This window comes from Brassica rapa, chromosome A06 (assembly GCF_000309985.2).
Source record: "Brassica rapa cultivar Chiifu-401-42 chromosome A06, CAAS_Brap_v3.01, whole genome shotgun sequence".
In the NCBI taxonomy this organism is placed as follows: Eukaryota; Viridiplantae; Streptophyta; class Magnoliopsida; order Brassicales; family Brassicaceae; genus Brassica; species Brassica rapa.
In genome coordinates, this window is record NC_024800.2 from 27,465,168 (window position 1) to 27,486,626 (window position 21,459).

The following is a 21,459-nucleotide window of genomic DNA, read 5'->3' on the forward strand; positions in this document are numbered from 1 at the left end:
ATGTTTTTTAATTATATAAATTGCAAGAGAATAAATATTCAGTTATTAGGAAATACAATTTTCACTAATGGATACAGAATGTTTTCAGCCAAAGCATTTTCATTTGTGTATACAAATCATCATTTAATTTCCAGCTTTTTTGTTTGTTTTATTTTGAGTTGGTTTCTTCATGGAGCATAGCCTCCACCCCCGTGTCCACCGCCTGAACCACCACCACCACCGTAAGCACCACCATATTGGCTGCCGCCTCCGCCTCCACCTGAACCTCCTCCACCACCACTGCCATATCCTCCTGCTTCACCACCATAACCACCTCCTTCACCACCACCACTTCCATAACCACCTCCATGAGCTCCACCTCTGCTGTAAGCTCCTCCTCCGCCACTTCCTCCACCACCACCACCTCCATAGCCTCCGGCTCCTGACCCACCTCCGGCTCCTCCTCCTTCGCCGCCTCCATAAGAACTACCACCATAAGACCCTCCACTTGCTGATCCTCCTCCACCTCCATGACCACCTCCACCTCCAGCAGCACCTCCATACTCACCTCTACCCACGCCGCCACCTTCACCAGCTCCACTTCCGTATCCACTAGCATGCTCACCTCCACCACCGTAAGCTGATCCTCCACCGCCTCCGCTTCCACCACCTCCCCCACCAGCATGACCACCATTTACACCACCAGCTCCTTCACCACCACCACTTCCATAACCGCTAGCATGATCTCCTCCACCACCGTAAGCAGCTCCTCCACCACCACCACTACCTCCACCGCCACCGGCATGTCCACCATAACCACCAGCTGCTCCACCGTAACCACCACCTCCACCTTCTCCTCCTCCGCTAGCATACCCACCGGAAGAAGAAGCTCCACCACCGCCTCCACCATGACCACCACCACCAGCATGACCACCATATCCACCAGTTGCTCCACCGTAACCGCCACCACCTCCTTCTCCACCTCCACTAGCGTATCCACCGGAAGAAGAAGCTCCACCACCTCCTCCACCATGACCACCACCACCACCACCGGCATACCCTTCAACTCCTCCATATCCACCACCACCACCTTCTCCACTACCGCCACCATAACCACCACCAATCACTCCATAGCCTTCACCACCTCCGTGGCCTCCACCACCTCCACCACCATGACCAGACGGAATTTCGCCGTATATTAAGAGATTCCGGCTAGTGGCGTAGCAAATGCCAACGCCGAGTAAAAGAAAAAAGACAGTTGAGAGAGCTTTGAGAACCATTGTTTTAGTAGTATTATTTGAAGTTGATGAACTAAAATGAAAGGGCTCCATGATGTATTTATAGTGATTGGGGGTCTTGTATGTTAAGCCGCGTCCACTGACAAAAGTAAGAGTGGTTGATGAGGCACATGCTTATGACTTTAAAAGTGTAGATTTACTGTCCCTACCATTACTCCTAATTTTGGTTTAAATTTATTGAAAATCTCTCTAATCTAATCAACATTCTTATAACTTGTAGTACTATAACAACTTTTAGTGACCAATTTGAATTGTTAAAAACAAGACCCTAGTTATAAATTTAAGTTTAAGATGTGATAAGTTGATGATGTATCGGGTGTTATTTAGCTTAAAGCCAAAAAAGAGACATACTCCGTATTTAGGAAGGTCTGGAATTCTAACATCGACAAGAAGAGGAGAATAATATAGTCTTCGACCCGCCCGAAGAGATTGTATAAGACTAGGGCTGCCATGCATGCGGTTAGAGTTTGCATGAATTTGGTTCAGCTACGAATTGATGGAAACTGTATTTAGTCCTATTTGTTTGCAATTATTTGTAACGATCAAATAAAACTAAACCCTAATATTTTTTTTTGTCAACAAAATAAACCCTAATATATACATCAATTTGGTTAATTCTTTATCGGATGTTCGAAACCATGGGAGAAGACGGGTTTGGCACTTTAATTTATACTTTAATAACCCATTCGAAATCTTTAACTACCCAACTATTAACTAGTTCAGTCTTTTGGCACTATGAATATATATATATGAAAATATAATGTCACTGATATATGTTCCTAAAAAATGGATACAAGGTAGTTATAGTATCATTAACAGGTTATAATATCGTTAAGTATGGTAGTGTTGAGTATTCAATTTTGACTTCTACCCTCCATTCTTCAACTAAGATTTTACCAACCCATTTATTTCCAAACCAGATCTTTTTTTTATATATAATCTCTTACTTTTTTTTCGAAACTTATAGTCTCTTATACTTTCACCTAGACTTTTCGTTGTTCTTTTACTTTCACTTCAAGCTTATGTCTTGCGTTGTCATAGAATTGGAGTCTAGACTCTAGTATACACAGAGAATGTAGAAACTAATTTTGGCAGAAAAACCTAATTAAGTTGGTTATATGTACGAAAGGGGTTAATTAGAAATATATACACATTCGGCCAATCTAAGGCTAAGCTTGATGAAACATTCGTTTCAAGCCCCTAAATTTTTTGAAAAAAATTATATATACATGCCCCTAAATTTTTATTTAAACCCCCAAACTATTGAAATCTTTATTAAATCGTTTAGAGCTTCCAAATTCTCAGGCCTAGCTATGTTAATAAACACATTAGTAACATGTGATAATCTCTTGAATTACGGTGTTTGGTAATCCTTTTCACCATATACCAAATCTTAAAATACCTTTTTAGATTAATAAAAAAATATTTGGGTTAAAGTCTATCAGCTCTCTAGAGCCAAAACAACTGTACGTAATATTAAATTTGTCTCAAGTTTAATTTGATTATATGATTTCTAAAAGTTATGTTTAGTATTGCTTCAACCGAACTAATGAAATGACAATATTATCTCAAAAAAAAAATATACTTTTTCTCTATATTTATAGTTTCTGACTCATGTATTGTATAGAGCTAAGCTCTCAGTTTCTGCTATTCTAGTTCTTTTTAGAACAATGCCAATATGCACTTAGTTTCTGCTAGGACATATATATACTGATTGAGCTTGGCTCTTACTTCTTTTATCATTTAGTTTCTGTTAACTCCACATTCAAAAATTATATTGATTACCTTACACTCATTGTTCTTTTTGACATCACGTACGTAATGCGTAGATTTATCATTCCAAAATATGCATTTATTAAGAACCCAAATATTTTTCGATGAGATTTCACTTCTAGAAAGTTGAAAACAAATCATGATTATTTTAATGCACGAATACAGAAACATATATGAGTACAAAACAAAAATGGTGAGAGGCTACTAAAGATGAAAATACTATATTTAATGCTTCTTAGCATTGCCACTAAGAAGACCTATCAAGATTTTGAGACTTTGGTGCCGTCCAGCCAATGTCCACTTGGACCACTTCTCTACTATTATGCCTTAAAGAGATAACAAGACAATGAAATTAAAAGTATATATACAAATCAATAACTGTATACATTATTACATTACGCGTTGCCAAGAAAAAAGAGCGTATAATGTATACATTACACACATAGCCGGTCCTAGATTTTTCAAGGCCACAAACAAAAATAAAACAAAAAATATCTGAAAAAAACTGAAAAAGAAATTATACGCATGAAGGGTTTTGAACCCAGCCACTCATGTCCTATACTGATCAACTAACCACTAGACTATTGAGACTTTTTGTAAATTTGTAGCCGGTTATATACTTAATATATTGCAGCCGCAAGCAGATGTTTCATCCGCTTCATGCTAGGGCCGACTCTAATTATACACTTATCTTAAATAACATTCACTTATTAAAAAAATCAGAACATTTTTTTCTTAAAACTATGAAAGTGTAAGTTTGAAATTTCAAGGATAGTTAGATAGTCGATCCCTTGTAATTTAGGCTCCTATTGATGATACACTAATAAAGGCTAAACAAATGATAACATTGCAGAATATCAAATAAATGCTCGAAAAGAAATGATATAAATAGAGCTATAGTACATGAAAATTGTTTTAATTTATTTGCAATATGGTATAACAATTTTTATATATAAGTCTGGGTATAATTTATCTATGAATTTAACAAATTTCAAATAAATTTTATATAGTAGTAGAATAGTCTAGTATAATTCCAGACTGAAAAAATTGCGTGATTTGAAACAACCACATGATCATAAGTATCATAACCATATTTTCATTACGTGGATTACAAAAAAAAGGTTTGTTATTTAATCACAAATTCTTACAGAATAAAATACAGAATAGTTTATCCCTAGCTTGTGCATTATCTTGTATTCTTAGATATGTTATTTTGTAAATTATGCTTTTGGAGATACTTAAGTTAATTATTCAACTAGGACTAGTTACATACATTACCAAAATGGTTTTATTAAAAAAAACTAAAAATACCAGTAAACATTAGTACTTCTACAATTTATGTAAGTAAATTACAAAAATATAATCCACACAGTGAAATTTTATATTATAAAATTTAAAATTTTGAAAACAATAAGTATCTATATTAATAGAATAAAAGTTATGAGAATAGTTAGACGCATAGGAAGATGAGGATGAAGAAGTATTTTCACTAATTAAAAATCACAAAATGATAAATAAAATAGGGCAATGCCGCAAAACATATTTGACATCAAATAAAAAACAAAACACTTCAAAATATAAACAAATATCAAATTTTAAATTAAATAAATATAGTTTTTCCGCGCAAAATCCTCTAAGCGAATCGCAGACAAATCCCTGATAAAAATAAATCATTGATCAAATTACCTCATATGTTGCATATATTCTATCATTTTATCCAACCACACATGTAAATATATACTTTTTTCAAACATATACATATATGATAGTTCTCCTCGACATTATTTTAAAGTATTTTTCTAATTTACTTATATGTCATCAATATATTCATTCTCAACAAAAACATGTCTATGCCATCAACTTAACTGTGACATATATAATTTTTTAAAATAAAAATTTATACTTCTGGTAAGACTTTTGAAATATGATAATGAATTATTTTTTTGTAACACTAATTAAATATGATAATGACTATAATTCATACATCATTATTAAAGTAAATTTTTTATTAAAAGTTGTATTTTAGCAGGATTTTTGAAATATGCTAACAACTAATTTCTATATCACAATTAAAGTCCATTTTTAAAAATATATTAATAACTAATAATATTACGCATAAAAACTCATAGTATATAGATGTATAAACACACAATTTTTGGTTCATTTGACTATGCTCATGGGTGTTAAAGTATAGTGTCTATGAATTTAACATTTAAGGAAAAAAGTGTGTAAGAACATTGACAAATGAAGAGTTCAAGCTTTTTGGCATTGTCAATTTACAGATAATTGGTTACAGCAGACTACAGATCTGTTCCATTGAGAAAGGAAGGTTAATGATGATACGTAGGTACAAACATATACATATAAGTAGGCATATGTAAAGTTTCATACGCAACAAAAGTGAGATCACATGGGAAAAAGCACACACTGTCGTTGCTGAAGATTGGCGTGAAGAAGAAAAAATCGGACCAATATCTAGTACCATAGTGCTCTTTCTTTCACTTATCTTCCACGCTTCCCCAAAAAAGATTAATCATTTAGTCTTCAGAATAGAATGATAGATTCCAAACAATGTTCAGTAGAGTTGATGATCAAGATAATGTGTTCCTTTCAATCATCAAGTATTGTACCTATACGCAAGTTAAATGCGTCAGAGAAGGTTAACAATCTTTAAAACTCCAAATATGGACAACTCTTTGTATAATTGTATATAATCAGAAAGTAGATGCGATGTTTGTGGTGTTTGCAACAAACTGAGTTGTGAAGATGGTATCTAGTTATCTACGCCAGACAGAGTGACATGCTTTCTCTTCCTATCTTAGAAAAGTCCAAAGATGTAAAGAGTTTTACTTTTATTTTACAATCAATATATATTCCTTGTGCAATGGAAAATTACGCAGACAAGTTAGTATATAGTAAGCGGAATTTTCCTTAAGCAGGAATACATATTATATATATACCTCTGGTTTGGATTTCTAAACCGTCTTAATTTTTTGTAGAATAGTCACAGTTGGAAAAAAAAAACAGATCAATTGCAATCGACTATCTTAGACGGAAACATTTTGAATTGAGTTACAATATGTCACAAAGTTATTCCGAACCGTGTGCATAGAAATAGTTAATGGGCCGGAAGCTTAAGCTCAGAATGGCACTATCATTTAGGTATACTACAATGGGAGCGAAACAGTTGGGATGCAACCTGATTGAAGGTGGTGGTTTTGTCCACCCCGTTTGTTCCCCATTACAGACTAACCAAGCCTAATCCTAGTTCTTTCATTACAACTCCGGATAAAACGACTCAAAATCATTATCTGAAATTCTGAAAGTAGCAGTTTTGTACTTAAAAGAGTGTTATTGAGATTACAGTAAGACAAAGCGTCTGGTCCCTCACTGAAACTGGAGATCACATTGCCTGACAACAACATACAATAACAAAAAGTCCACTATTTGATTTATGGTTTCGCTTGGACATGACACACTATTCAAAAAAAAAATTAAAACGACAAAAAGAAAAAAAAAAAAAAAACAGAGTGCGTATAGGCTAGGCATTATAGAGCCGCAAACGTCTCGTTGTCTTTGTCTACTTCTCCTACCACCCACTTATCAAACTGTAGTTTATAATAGTTGCTTCCTTTCTGCGCGAAACATAGGAGTTAAACAGGTATGTTAAAAATGAATGAAATGTTACAAAAAAGAAAAAAAGAAAAAGTTAAAAATGAATAGTACAATATCATTACATTTGAGAATTTAAATAATCATATAGCAAAAACATTATTACAAAATCCTAGCTAAAATGTGGATTTGATAGATTAATGACATTATGATGCAAAAGCTTCAATTTCATCTAGCTTCTATCGTTTCTCAATTTGTCGATACAGTTGGGATGCAATCTGATTGAAGCTTCTATGGGTTCTCAATTAATTTTTCTTTCTGTTTTTGAGAGTACAATCCAAAAAATGGTTTATTAGATTGTACTTAAAATGTTTAGTCTATGTATCGTTGTATTATAGGTGTCTTTTTTTCCGACAAATGTGGAGTATGTTACCGGTGAAGTAGTATATTAGAAATATGAAAAACGTTACAACATCTTGTCTTGATTCAATAGCTAGACTAGAGGAAAGCTTCTTCGTTTGCGTTTGAAACCACTAACCAGTCCAGCTAACGCATAATAGATCTGGACCACAAACACATTAACCGGATACGGGTCTGGATCCAGTGGCGGAGCTAGAATCATTTTCTACCGGGGTCAATAATATTTTAATATTAAATATAAATTATATCATGTAAATTTAATAAATTATTATATATACTTTAAAAATATTAAATTGTTTAAATTAGTTATATATTTCATTAAAATATTTACTATTAGTGAAAACAAATTAAACGATCTCTAGACAAATATTATAATTATAATTTAATTAATTTAACCAACTATTAAATAGTGACTTGTATATAAGTGATGAAATTAACCATTTTTGCTTAGTGTAAGATCCACGTAGTTGGTAGTTATTTCAGTATATGTAGAGAATGTGTAGCAAAATAGCACTTTATTTAAATTATGTATAGCAAGGAAGAAGAAAAATAACTACAAACATTTACATTTTGATTATAAAAACAAGAAACTTCTTAAAATTTTCAATACAATCGAAACTTGTGTTTGTATATTAAATTTTAATAAAATAATAATTATGTATAAGATATAGACATTAATAGTCACAAATACACGTTTTTATTACTTTTGCAAACTTATTTATGTTATCTATACCACTTACATGGATATAATGATGAAATGCATAAACTTTCAGTAAGATTAAAGTAGGTTTCAAATACATAGGGGTCAGGAGAAATTTTTGACTGGGGTCAATACTAAATATTATTAGAAAACGTTGTTGATAAATTAAAATTGACCGGGGTCAGCTGACCCCCCTACCCTTAACATGCCTCCGCCCTGACTGGATCGCAAAATCAACAATTTCATAAATACATATTCAAGTGTAAAGAGATGTCTCATTGTTGATTGAATTAGGCCTGGACCGTGCACTAAGGCCCATATTATCTCTATGTGGAATATTCATTTGTCGCCAACAATCATTTTCTCAGTTAAGTTTCCACGCTTGTATGCCTGCGCCAGTGACAAAGAACCCACGAATGTTTCTGAACTTCCACAGCCTTTATTTGTTAATAAAAAATATAATCCAATTTATTCATCGAATAGATATTATATTATGCTAACTAAAGGACATTTTGTTAAAAAAGAACACAGTGTTAACAAAAAGAAGGTAAGACAGCAACGCGATGCCAACAAATTGAAGGTTATTCAGATGTAATGATATAACTATTGAACGAGTGGTTTAATAAAAAGGATCTTATGATACACATTTTATTACTCCACATATCTAACCATTGTTTTTTTTTCTTCTTTGGTAATCATGGGTATTCAAATCTAAAAGCCCAGTTAATCTCCTAGGAGCCGGCTCACCTACGACATGCAAACCCGATTGATCTGCGTGGGAGTTTAGATATCCATGCCGTCTGACCATGAAATGGGTAAATCTAAGGGCACCATTATCGGCGTCCCAAACTTCATATCTTAGCATTAAACGTATTAAAATTAAATAGAAAATAGGCAATAACACTTGGGACGCTTCTTAGTTAAGAAGTATTTGGCGTCGTCCTAAGGAGAAACGTGTCGAGTTGAGAATGGCCAAAAGAAATTGTTAAGGCAAAATCGATTTAGGAACGAGTTTAACTTTCCTGGTCTCTTTGGTTCTCTGTTGAGGGCGATTCAGAGGGAGATAGTCGTCGATCACGAGGAGAAAGAAGAAGAAGAAGATGATGACAAAGAGGAGGAAGATGAAGAAGTGGAAAAGGAGAGTGTTGATGTGAAAGAGATGAACGTTGCAAAGCAGAGTAGCGAAAACAGAGTCGATGGTGTTGAGAGTAAAAAGTACAGTCAATTTCACAACAGAACCGTTCCATCGCCGTCAGCCGTCCATAAAGTTCCGCCGCCGGTGATCAAAAGGGCATCTACCGTTTACTCGGTCCCACCAAGCAAAGGTTTTTGATCCCGAATCTCAGTGCTCTGTTTCATCATCCGCCATTTTCATACTCAACTCTGTTTTCACAACTGTGTCCAGATGCGTATGCAGAGAAAGAAGAGAACTTTACTCATCCACAGAACAAACTGCAGAGTCTGGGTGAGATTCTCGATGGTGTTCAGTGAAAACAAACAGTTTTTTTTTTTAATTTCAATATATATATATATAGAACTGATGGAATGAAATGAAACAGAGGATCTTGTGATGTGGAGAGATGCATCAAGGTCGACGCTTGTGTTCGGCTTTGGAACATTTCTCATCATCTCTTCTTCATACGCCAATGATCTCAACTTCAGGTTTTTTTCTTCTCACTGGATTGAGGAATTACAAAAGTGATCGTTAGGTAGCAGAAGTATAATGCTAATGCATATGTGTGCAGCTTCATATCAGTGGTAGCGTATATTGGACTCATATATCTGGGCGTCACGTTCGTATTCAAATCTGTGATCCGCAGGTAAATGATACATATATACTTTGCATGTTGTTTGTGTGATTGATTCTAAAACTCGAGTCTTAGAGAATATTTATATGAATGGGAGCAGGGGCATAGTGGACGAGGAGGAGAAGCATTAAGGGGTTGGAGTGAGAGAGAAAGATGTGAAGAAGATACTCAGATTCATAATGCCTTACCTCAACGAGTCTCTGCTTCAACTCAGAGCCCTTTTCTCCGGCGATCCCTCCACCACCCTCAAGGTTAGCCTTCTCCTCCTCCCCCTCCTCTTTTTCTCTCCTTCTATTGATCTTAACAAATGGTAGTTAATGTTTTAATGTAATATGTTTTATTTTAAATTTATCTTTTTAATGTCATTATTTATTAAAATAAATAATTTATTTATTAAGATACATCTAAAAGTCTTACCAATAATCTTAACTTTTGTGTTTGTCCTTAACTTTTGTCTCTTAACATCAAATAATAATAAACTATATTAAGGACTTCAAAATTAGTCCCACCAATAATGTTGCCCTAAATGTTAGGTCCAACAGTGTGGTTAATTGATTGAATTTATGAGGAAAGAAAATTCGTTAAATGTCAGTATTAGTTTGGTTTGAGTCTTCGAGGACATCAATCTGTATTGTCTAAAATCAGCTTGTTATATATATGTAATTATCCACCTATCTACATTTTAAAGAATTAGAGAAAACATGTATAACAAAACTACCAAAACTTTCATTTATTTATAAACAAAAGGTAATTCTTCAATTTATTTGGTCACCAGTGAAATCATCTACACAGTGAAAGTCGACTGTCTTCAAAAAACTTTTTGGTTCTTTCGATTAAAAGTGTGATGAAGTCGGCATAATTCGCTTCGTGTTTTGTAAATAAATACAGATTTTACTACTATGATCTTCGAAGAAAAAGTTAGATTGTTTGTTTGATAGTAACAGCATTTTCTCACTTTATCTATCACACACGCATGTTGTTTGTTTCCTTGGAAATGGCACTAGACGCATTAGATGCTGTTTATGTTCTCTGGCAAATCCAGTGTCTATAATGGGGTTATAGTACATAATTTGCTTTTGGAAAATATATAAAGGAACTCTGAACCCATAAATTAACATGTATAAACAAAAGCAAAAACAAAATTTAGTACAAATTTTGACTCGAATTTCCTTTCAAATTAATGTGAATTACTAGTTTTCCAAGCGTTTGAGTCTAAATTTTGCTTTTGTACAAACGGTTTGACAAACGATTTTATATGTGAAGAAAACATAATAAAATACATATAGATATCATGGATCTATGAAGGGAACAAAAGAATGATTTTAAATGTTATAGTAAAAGTTGCCACGTGAACAATGCGGATAATTTGCTTCGTCCATTCCGACATGTAATGTCTGAAAATCGTTGATAGGTTACATGTGTTTATTTACTACATCAAATAAATATATCAAAAATCCATATATATTACAGTATATATCAAGTAGAATGTTTTATACTGTATAAAAAATTCAGTAATTATTTATATAAAATGTAAAAGTTTTTAGTTTAACTCAACTAAAACCTTGGAAGTCACAATAATGTTTTTAAAATGAAGTGGCACTAATAAAACGCGTCCGACGCTTAGTTAAAAGATCATAGCTGAACCAAATAAAAACTGGCGTTCATAGCTGCACCAAATAAAAACTTGCGTTCAAACACTATTTTGGAATGATGACAATACAGACTTTAGGTGAATCTGAACCGCTTTGAACATATAAGAAGCCCTACCATGGTCCATGTTTCACGGTCGTAACATTTTCAAATATTTTTTGTCCACAGAAAATGCCGTAAAAAAGGATGCAATATCCGTACAAGAAAACTTCAGAAGTTGAGAATGGAATAGTAAGTCAACAGTCAACGCGTCAAAACCTGGAAATATCTACAGCAATGCCGGTTTGCCTATGATAACGAGAGGCCGGTAAACCAGTAAATTGCACATATGAGTACATCATCAACCATATAGTTTGGCTAAATTTGAAAAGCAAAGTTCATTAATTTAGTTTGGATAACCATTTTATGGGTAATTATTGCTTACAACCCTCATACTGTTAAGTTACAAAATTTTGCGAAACCGATAATTTCGGTCGGTCTCAAAAAGAAAAGAGAAAATAATACAATATGACTAGTGGGAAAGTATGGATATTCATGGGTCAGATATGGCGTGCCGTGTTCCATTGCTTCACTTTTATTTTAAATATTGTATATTTATTATCCTATGTACGGTATCCAGTTTTTCTCAAGGGCCAATCATTTTTTATCTGTGATGTTTTTGCTTAACTTTATCATAGTATATTACAAAAAAAAATTCTTATAGAAAATTGAAATATCTAGAAGAAATATTGAAATATCTTTCATCCGTTTCTAGAGAAACTGAAAGACGTTTCTCCATATGGGTATTTTCCTAACCATGGTTATTTTACTCATGATTTAACTATTATAGACATCACATGAAAAAAATGATTAAAAAAATATAATCTATTAAATTAAATTTATTTTGGTATAAACTGATTTTTGGACTATAATAAAAGTATAATGGTCCAACTAATATATATATATATATATATATCTAATCTACTAAATTAAATTTATTTTGTTACCAACTGATTTTTTGGACTATAATAAAAATTATAATGGTCCAACTAATATATATATATATATATATATATATATATATATATTTAACATTATTTGATTCTCAATATATTATCTATTATATATTCTATCACAAAAATATTTTAAAATTACATAATCTACTATATAAATAGAAACCTCAAGAAATTACAGTTTCATGTGAAATTCATCACAAATTTTCTAATGAATTCAATTTCTAAAAAATATAATAAGTTTAATTTATATGTACATAAAAATATAATAGGTTCATTTTTAATCATATTAAATTATATTTATTTTTAGAAAATATAATCTGCATTTAGCGCGGATAATAGGCTAGTATCTATTAAATGTCGTGACAAATGAAAATAGGCTGTTGTATTATGCGTAATAGTTTTTTTGTCAAAATGTGATGTGTAATAGTGCACATAAACTATCTGTTTCTTTTAGTATAATATCGTCTCGTCTTGTTTTTAACCTTTTTATGATGCATATGTCGACATTAATTATGCATGACGTCATATGTTTTATGTTTATGGCCTTTTTAATGTGAAGTCATACTAATATGTAGTAGTATAGTTTATGCCTATGGTGTGATTCATACAAGAACGTTTTCCCGGGGAGTAAATGTAATATATTTACAAGTGTGCATGCTCCATGGAGGTGTGCATGCTCCATGGAGGACGAATTAACTTGGTATTTAATTATCAAGCATTTAATAAAGAAACTGACTGTATATCTAGTTATCTACTGAGCCAAATATACTTAACCACTTTGGATTTTAGTGGAATATAATTCAAATTGTTTGTTTCCGTTTTACAACTAAAATTTTTGTAGTTAGGTTTAATATGTTTTAGTTCCTTTTTAGTTTCCGAAGCTAATCACTGATTAAAAAGCTTCTAGAAGTCCTTTGGCTGAGACGTGGTTTCAGTTTCCTATTGTTTTTGTTTTGTTTTCTTGTTTTTGAAAGCTCCAATAGTTTTTGTTTTTCTGAGGATAAACCAAATAACAAATAAACTGGACAGTATAATTTGATTTTTCTTAAATAATGTCTTCAATCTAGGTTGATTCGTCTCGATTAATTTGTCCACCTATAAAAACAAAATATATTAAAGAAAAATATTCCATCAAGGGCGGTATTTGTTTAAATCGAACTTGTCTTTCAGGTGATGCATGTTGGATAGTTAGTATTGACTTTACAATTTAATCTTCCTCATTATTTAATCAAATTGAGACATCAAACCAAACTCAAACACTAAAATACAAAGGACATTGTGTAATCACTCATCTTTAAACCTGAATTTGTGCATTAATCTCCTCCTAATTTCATCAAAAGAATACATGGTTAGGTTAATTCTCCAAATTAAGAACCTTATCTCTCTCTGTATCTCTACTATGCATACAACATTGGTACATTATTTACATCACCATCTTTGTACTTAATTATTACTACCGTTTTTAGTTATAATGCAGTTCACTCTCTTTCCAACTCACACTTATGAGTAAGCATTTGATAAAAGCTGAAGACAAGCATTATAAATTGGCCATGACTTGGACTTCGTTTCAAGTGATTTACACGGTAAACTGTAACAGATGATCGGTCCATTCTCTGGTATTAGTCAGAAGGTATTTCAAATTCGGGTCTTCCAGTGTGATACGCTTTCGGGTTAGTTCACTCTGTACGTATCACTAAGTGCGTTTTTTCTGAGACCGACCGGATCAGCCGATATGGCATACAAAAAATGGTACATGTGTTAAAAAAAAAGCAAAAATGGTTCATGATGTAATACCAATTCTTTAAGAACATAGATTTGCATCACTGTCACATTGTGCGAGCGGGTAGGTTACTGGTTAATTGATTTTTATATAACATGATTGTATTAAAGAATATACAAGGAAAAGATGTATATAATTAACTAAAAATAATATATATAAGTTTATATATATTGAATTTATCGTGCATTTAAATTTATTAATATATATATATATATATATATATATATATATATATATATAAACTATTAATAGATAGCAATATTTTCTTATAAATGATTATATAGTGATTTTCATGAGAAAATAGTTAAAATACAAACGAAAAAGACGATCAAATCAAAATGTGAATTTACAATGCTGTAATAGTCAAGGTATTCATATCGGACAATACTCAATATCATTTGAGACTAGACGTTAACTTAGCTGGTAGAATCTAATTCATCTACATGCAATTTTTATCTTCCACTAAAAAACTTAAGATACATTCTGTACACTACCAGTTTTGATAAAAAAGTAGTTAACTACCATAAGATTCTTTAAATTTTGAAATATAAAAATAATACGTGTTTGTGATATTTTTTTGGACAATGTTTATGAAAGTTTTTAAACCAAAAAAATGTTATGTTTTTCGTTCTAGTAAGTTGTGATAATTAAAATAATAAAATTTTGAATTTCGTAAATTATTCCACCGTTAAATCAATAGAAAAAATAAATTTTGGTGATAAATAACAAATATTAACAAACATAATTTAGATGAATTATAAGAGAATATATACTAAAAATACTTCAGACGAACATAATTTTGCTGAATCACAAGAAACTAAAATTTACCTTTTGTAGTAATAAGTTTTTCGTCTTATTTCCTGTATTTTCCTAACAAATCCATTTAAGTTTAACATAATTTGGTTGAAAATCTAAAATATAAAAACTTGATGAAAATATTTTAAATGATAGAAATAAGAAAATTATGCATTCAAATCGTAAAAGTGTGAACGATAGATATATCATTAAGTATCTTCGTGATTAATATATTATGATTTAGAAAATATTTTAGAAAATAGAAAACACATGATGAAGAACACAAATAAGCATCTAATGGAACTAAGGATAAGATATGAAATGTCAAATTGCAATAATAGAGCAATATCTTTATCAAATTTTTTTTAAAAAAAAACTTAAATAGTTATATATTTCTAACAACCAATAAATTTGATGACTTTATGAAAAAAAAAACAAAAACAGGAATAAAATTTGACGAGATTCATTAATATATCTGGAGAAAAACAGTATATAATTATGAAAGATAAGACCAAAGAAGGACAGAAATCATATTTTAAAAATACAAAAAGGAAGAATCAAAATAGAAAATTCCAAGAAAGGATGGTTCCTTGAACCCAACGCTTCTTAGGCTCGGACTCTAGGTTCGGTATAAACCGAACCAATTTTTAGGCTCGGATATTAGGTTCGGTTAGTCGACATTGGGAGGATAAGAACGACTCTTTCTCTTCGCATTCGCTTCTTCTTCTCTCTAAACCCACTCTGCAAGGAACCCATCTTCTCTATTTCGCTTTTATCTCTTTCTCTCTAAAACTTTTCGAAGCTGACTTAGAAAAGTCCTGTCTTTTACTGCATTTGAACAATGGCGATTGAAGATTACGAGAACCCACATCGAGTAATCAAACCTAAGAACAGAAGAATCATGGTACTTCTAACAAAACCCTCTCTTTCTCTAGATTATTACTTTTTTTTTTTGTTCTGTTCCACATTGTTAACTCACTGTAATACAATGTCTCCTCGCACTGTTCTTATGAGTTGTACTAACTCATTAAGATTTTGAATATTCTGGGTATAATGATACGGTTTATAAGAAATCATTAATAGTAAATAAAGTTTAAAACTTGAGAAACCAAGTCAATAATCTTTCTATAAAGGTGAAGACTTTTGTATTGAGAAGTCAATGGGCTAATGGTGTTTGCAGGGAGCTGATGGACTGGAGGAAGAAGAGAATCATCGATGGCCTGCGTGGCTAAAGCCTCTACTCAAAGAACACTTCTTTGTTCAATGTAACGTCCACTCACCCAAAAGCGAATGCAAGATGTACTGTTTGGACTGCGCAAACGGCTCGCTTTGCGCTCTCTGTCTTGCGCATCACAACAACCATCGTACCATTCAGGTGTGTGTTTTGCATTTCAAAGATCCTAAACTATCTCATAGTTAGACTTGGCTTTGGAGAAATTTGATTTTAAGAATGTTGAATTGCAGATACGGAGATCATCTTATCATGATGTGATAAGGGTGAATGAGATTCAGAAGTATTTGGATATCTTTGGCATTCAGACGTATGTGATAAACAGCGCAAAGGTTGTGTTTTTGAATGAAAGGCCTCAGCCTAGACCTGGTAAAGGAGTTACTAATACCTGCAAGGTCTGTTACCGTGGCCTTGTTGATGATTGCTTCAGCTTCTGCTCTCTTGGCTGCAAGGTACATTCATTACCAATCTGTTTCTGAGATCAAAAGGGTGAAGCTTTGGTATTAACTAGTTTATAAATTTTTCTGTCTTTGGCAATTGAAATGAAAAGGTAGCAGGAACTGCTAGGAGCTTTGAGAAGAGAGTGAAGCCTACACCAATGGAACCAGATAATTCAAGCAGCAATAGCTCAGGAGTAGAGGATAACATTCCAAATGCACAGAGCTTAGCCCCTTCAACACCTCACCTTCCTACTTCCACTTCTTTGCGGAAAAGGAAAAGAAAGGGGATCCCTTTCCAATCTCCACTACAATGAGATCAAATCGCAAAGTATACAGACATCTTCAAAAGAAGGGATCAATACAAGACACAAAATAAAAAAAAGGCTTTAACTTCCTCTTACACCAAAGGGAAGGGTCAAGGGCCTTGGGTATATGCTATAAAGTAGTCAAATAACTAGTAAGTGTACATATATTATATAACAATACTGAGGGCTTTTTAAGTAGTTGGTTTTTGACAAAGTCCTTGTGTGTATATTTGGTTTTGATGGATTATATAACAATAATAACATATAATTTATATTATCTTTTAGAAATGTTTATTAGACAAATACGAAAGAGATACAAATATATCACGAACAACTTGCAACTTGTTGTAGACTGTAGTATACATAACCATGGCAACAGTGGTCAAATAGGCCAAGTGCTACTATTGCTTTTGTTTATTTCTCACATGTCACGCCAGTACTTTCCATGGGCGGTTTCTCTGTAACAGAGGGAGACAGGATGCTCATCGTGTTTGTAGGGTATTTCATTAGGAAATGTAGCGCATCGAGTTGGCATTTAGTACAGCCAACAACGTTTCGTGCAACCCTTCCATTATGATCTTCTCTTTGAAGCGGAGTAGGGTAACATAAGAAATGAATCAAATCACGTAATGACATGCATCAAACTTTTACAACTACTAATCAGTAACTCTTGTCTGTGCACTTGTACCTGAAACCACTGAACAACTTATGTCATCAAAGTCGTTTGGCAGAGAGGGATCTCTAGATAAGTGAGTGATTTTTGCAAAGCATGATCCTATTTTTCGAGGAAACAAAATCACATCTGGTTCTTTAGGCTCCCATTCAAGTTCTTTTTCCGTCCATAACAGTTCCTTATGAGTCGCACATTTCAAGTGGGCTACACGCCTACAAAAGAACAACCTTAATGGCTGCAAGAATACTGCCATAACTTTTCTCAACATTTTTGACGATATGATCAAATTGCCACTCACATTCCCATTTTATAATATTATATAATAAACTTTTAACAAATGTTCTTGCAAACTCAAACCAAAGAGAGATACAAAACATTATCCAGTTAAAATCAAATGTTCTACTAGTGCATATATATATAAAAAAAGAAGACCACAATGGCCAAAACGTAAAAGAAACTAAATTACAGGAAATCCAATAATTTAAGAAATTTCACCACAGTTTTGCCACTAAACTTCTCATCTCGATCATGTATAACTATACCCCTGCTTATACTTTCTGAAAATATCCTCAGTTTTAGTATTTCGGTAAGCGCAGCAGCCGATTATATAAACGGTTATTAAACCGATCAGCGCTGAAAGAAGAACGATATCCGCTTTTAACCAATCTACCTTGAGGTTTGCGAGCAAACCGGCTTTGCAAGAGTCACACCAATAGCACAAAGTGTTTTCCACATTGCTCCATTGTAGACAATCCATGTCTGCGGACATATTTATTGCACCTATCCAGTTAGTAGGGCTAATGAACTGGAAGCCACATTTTGTTGGGGGCTTGCAGCAACCAGACTGTAAAAATAAAGAAACACGGTTAGATTTAATTAAAAATTAAAAATTAAAATATGGAGTGGTAGAAAATTGTTCCGTGTGATTGATTAAGTACACATAGTAGAAAAATCTAGAAACGTTGGGGGTATATCAGTCAAAAGTCAAACTTTTCCAGTTTTTCTTGTGATTTTCATGGCAAATAAAGAAGAAAATTTAAATAAAGGGGGGGGGGGAAGATACTTACTTGAATGGGACTAAGAGGAGCATTGAAGAAATCCTGAGCGATAGTGAATGTCTGGTTTAGTTCAGGACAAATGTTAGTAGCACTCAAACAAGTACTAATCCTATCCCATTTGTAAGATTTCTGAACTTTTTGACGTAAGTAACCAGAGAAGTCTTGAAGACTATACTCAAGATAAGCTCTACTTGGTTCTGGATGACCAGATCCTTTCATGGTAACCATGTAAATAAATCCGATAAGAACACTTAAAAGTACAATGAGAACAAGCATTGCAATTAAGTAAACAACGAGAAGCCAAGCGATTCTCCAGAACCCTCCAATGAGACCAGCAAGACCCACTAGGAGGATCAAGATTCCGAGGATTATTATTGGCCATTGAAGGAGCGTGACACATGACTTCACTGTTCCCACGGTGAGCCAGATTCCGGCGCTGATGACCGGGATTGAGAGGAGGAGGGCAATGAAATTTATGCAACCTATTACATTGTTTCTTTGAGGCATCTTTTCTCTTTTTGTGTTTCTTGAAATATGTTTGGTTTGAAAGGAATTTAGGGTAATGGTAATAACTTTAAGAGAGAGAGAGAGAGAGAGAGAGAGAGAGAGAGAGAGAGAGAGAGAGAGAGAGAGAGAGAGAGAGAGAGAGAGAATTAACAACAAATCTACACAATAGCAAGAGAGAAAAGACTCACATGGGTGAAAAGTGAATAGTGTTATATAAATGAGACTATATATAAAATGTACTTTTTGTTATGTTTAAGTGATTTAGGGTAATAAATCGCTGAGGATTACATTTGTGGAAAGTGAATTGTATTTGTATATATAAAAGAGGTAAGTAACTATTTGAAAATATGATAAAGGTGTAATCATTTCTCAGATTAGGTATTTTTGACTTTATTTTTCTTCTTAGAGAAATAAATCAAAACTATTTGTTAAAATATTTGAATATATCTTTTTGTTACTATTTGCTACAAAACTAGTATATATAATTTATTAAAAATAGTAGATAACAGTATAAAACACAAGAAGATATGTACTACTTTTACCGTACTTATCTTTAATGTGATAGACAAACAAAATTATCAGAGAAATTAGTGTAAATGCTTAAGAAATTTCTTTAGAAACAACATCCTTTGATTACATCTGTGCTTTAAAAAAAATGAATTTTGCGTGTAATAACAGTAAATAAGCTTTTTTTTTAAGAACGGTTTTTTTACGTCAAACAACTATTTTATTACTTAAGTTTGAGGTGGTCTGGGAAATCAGACCGAAACAGAACAATCAATATAATACAAATCCCTATGAAAGGATCACGCTATTTTAGTTAATGAATCAGACGATAAACTTTCAAAACGAGGGATAAAAAATATTAGAAACTCTGAGAATCTACTCTCTTTAGCTTCGAAAACTCATTTAACTCCGTGAAAATATTAGGCCATGCTTCAAGATCTTGAATCATCGAGATTAGATCTTTACAATCGGTGCACCAAAAACCTGACACGTCGATAGTTGCAGCATGCACTCTATCGCCCATAATAAGGTCTCGAGCTATGAGTGAAGGGCTTTAAGAACAGTTTGTAAAATGATACTAAAATGTATTAAATTGTTATTGATTAATGTGTGTACACATCATTTAAGCATTTTATATATGATGTGTTTCAAACGGTTTTTTCGTAAGATGAAATTATCAAAAATTAACAAAAGAACAGGTGATTGTAGAGTAGGTGCTCATTCTCTCAGGGGGACAAGGTGCGACCTCCTACACGGAAAACGATTTTAAAAGCTTTCATGAGAAAAGAATATCAAATAATCTTCCTGAAGTTGGACATCTTCTAGTGAGACCCATCTGTTTAAGATAAATACTGTATGTAGAAAATGATGATGGTTCATATCAGTACTAGGTAAATTTCAAAATCAAAATATTAAGGTCTCAATATTTTTTCAATGCAAATTTAAGATTTAACATATATATGTATTTTTAAATGGTACATAGTTTAATTTAAATGATATTATATAATATATTATATATATTATTTTCATATGAATATCTATTAAATAAAAATTCATATTAATACGATTGTATGATCATTTGTATCTTGTTATAACAAAAAAAACTAAGCCATTGATCACAAAAATTTCAAATGGGATTTTTAACATTTTTTGTAATTTAAAGTCGTTTAAAAAAATTCAACATATAACTTATAAGAAAAAAATCTAGTTTTTTAATTATATTGTTAATGTGATTTTTAATTTCTTTTAATAATATAAAATTAAACAAAAATGAGAAATGATGCAAAAATTGTTATCAAATCTTTATTATTCATAATCATTAATTGTCATATATATGCTAATAATATTAGGTAATTTTGTAGGTTTTATTTAAGGAAATAACACACATTTTTTATATTTTGGGTTAATATAATGTTTTCTAGTAATTGGATTTTGGGCCAACATTTTTTCTATTGATTCTTAAACTGCCACGTAAGCTAAATTTGTCATCTTAATTAAGTGACACGTAAGTAAAGTCCTCTTTTTAATTAGTACAAACTTAAAGTTATAATTTTTTTAAATAATTCTCAATTAATATATAGGAGATTTCTAGGGTGAATAGAGCAAATGAAAGTTCTAAAAAGGTCATAGTTTAGTTTGCATTTGACATTTTGTTTTGAGTCATTTTAGCAAAAATCTCATTAATAAATTACAGTTAATCTATGTATTAAAATTATTATTAAAACTAAAATTAATAAAATATAATATTATTTTTTGTTATGGTTGAAAATACATAAATAAAACTTAACAACAGTATACTAAATTTTGCATTATGGTTGGAAATGTATTCAAATGATGGAGAAGATGTTTGTCACTAATTGTTATTTTGCGAGGTAGTATTGATCGGAAATGTAAAAGACTGCATTGGCAAAAACACAAAAGAAACTAAA

General features: G+C 32.3%; 3 protein-coding genes and 1 pseudogene across 3 annotated transcripts; 2 read left to right on the forward strand and 2 right to left on the reverse strand.

Moving 5' to 3' along the window:
* Window positions 1-20: 20 nt before the first annotated feature.
* Window positions 21-8,731, reverse strand: LOC103827713 (glycine-rich cell wall structural protein 1.8). The gene has a single exon (XM_009103248.3). The coding sequence runs from the start codon at window positions 1,308-1,310 to the stop codon at window positions 168-170; it is 1,143 nt and encodes a 380-aa protein (XP_009101496.2). The 5' UTR covers window positions 1,311-8,731; the 3' UTR covers window positions 21-167.
* On the forward strand, window positions 8,594-10,577 carry LOC103827869 (annotated as a pseudogene).
* Window positions 10,578-15,162: 4,585 nt separating this feature from the next.
* LOC103827715 lies at window positions 15,163-17,063 on the forward strand. The gene is made up of 4 exons (XM_009103249.3): window positions 15,163-15,714; window positions 15,991-16,185; window positions 16,275-16,493; window positions 16,592-17,063. Exons 1-4 carry the CDS (start codon window positions 15,652-15,654, stop codon window positions 16,793-16,795), a joined length of 681 nt encoding a protein of 226 aa, XP_009101497.1. The 5' UTR covers window positions 15,163-15,651; the 3' UTR covers window positions 16,796-17,063.
* A 698-nt stretch (window positions 17,064-17,761) lies between these two features.
* LOC103827716 (protein TORNADO 2) lies at window positions 17,762-20,617 on the reverse strand. The gene is made up of 2 exons (XM_009103250.3): window positions 18,527-20,617; window positions 17,762-18,303 (listed from the first exon to the last, which is right to left on the reverse strand). The coding sequence occupies exons 1-2, from the start codon at window positions 19,022-19,024 to the stop codon at window positions 17,986-17,988; spliced, it is 816 nt and encodes a 271-aa protein (XP_009101498.1). The 5' UTR covers window positions 19,025-20,617; the 3' UTR covers window positions 17,762-17,985.
* Between the last annotated feature and the right edge of the window lie 842 nt (window positions 20,618-21,459).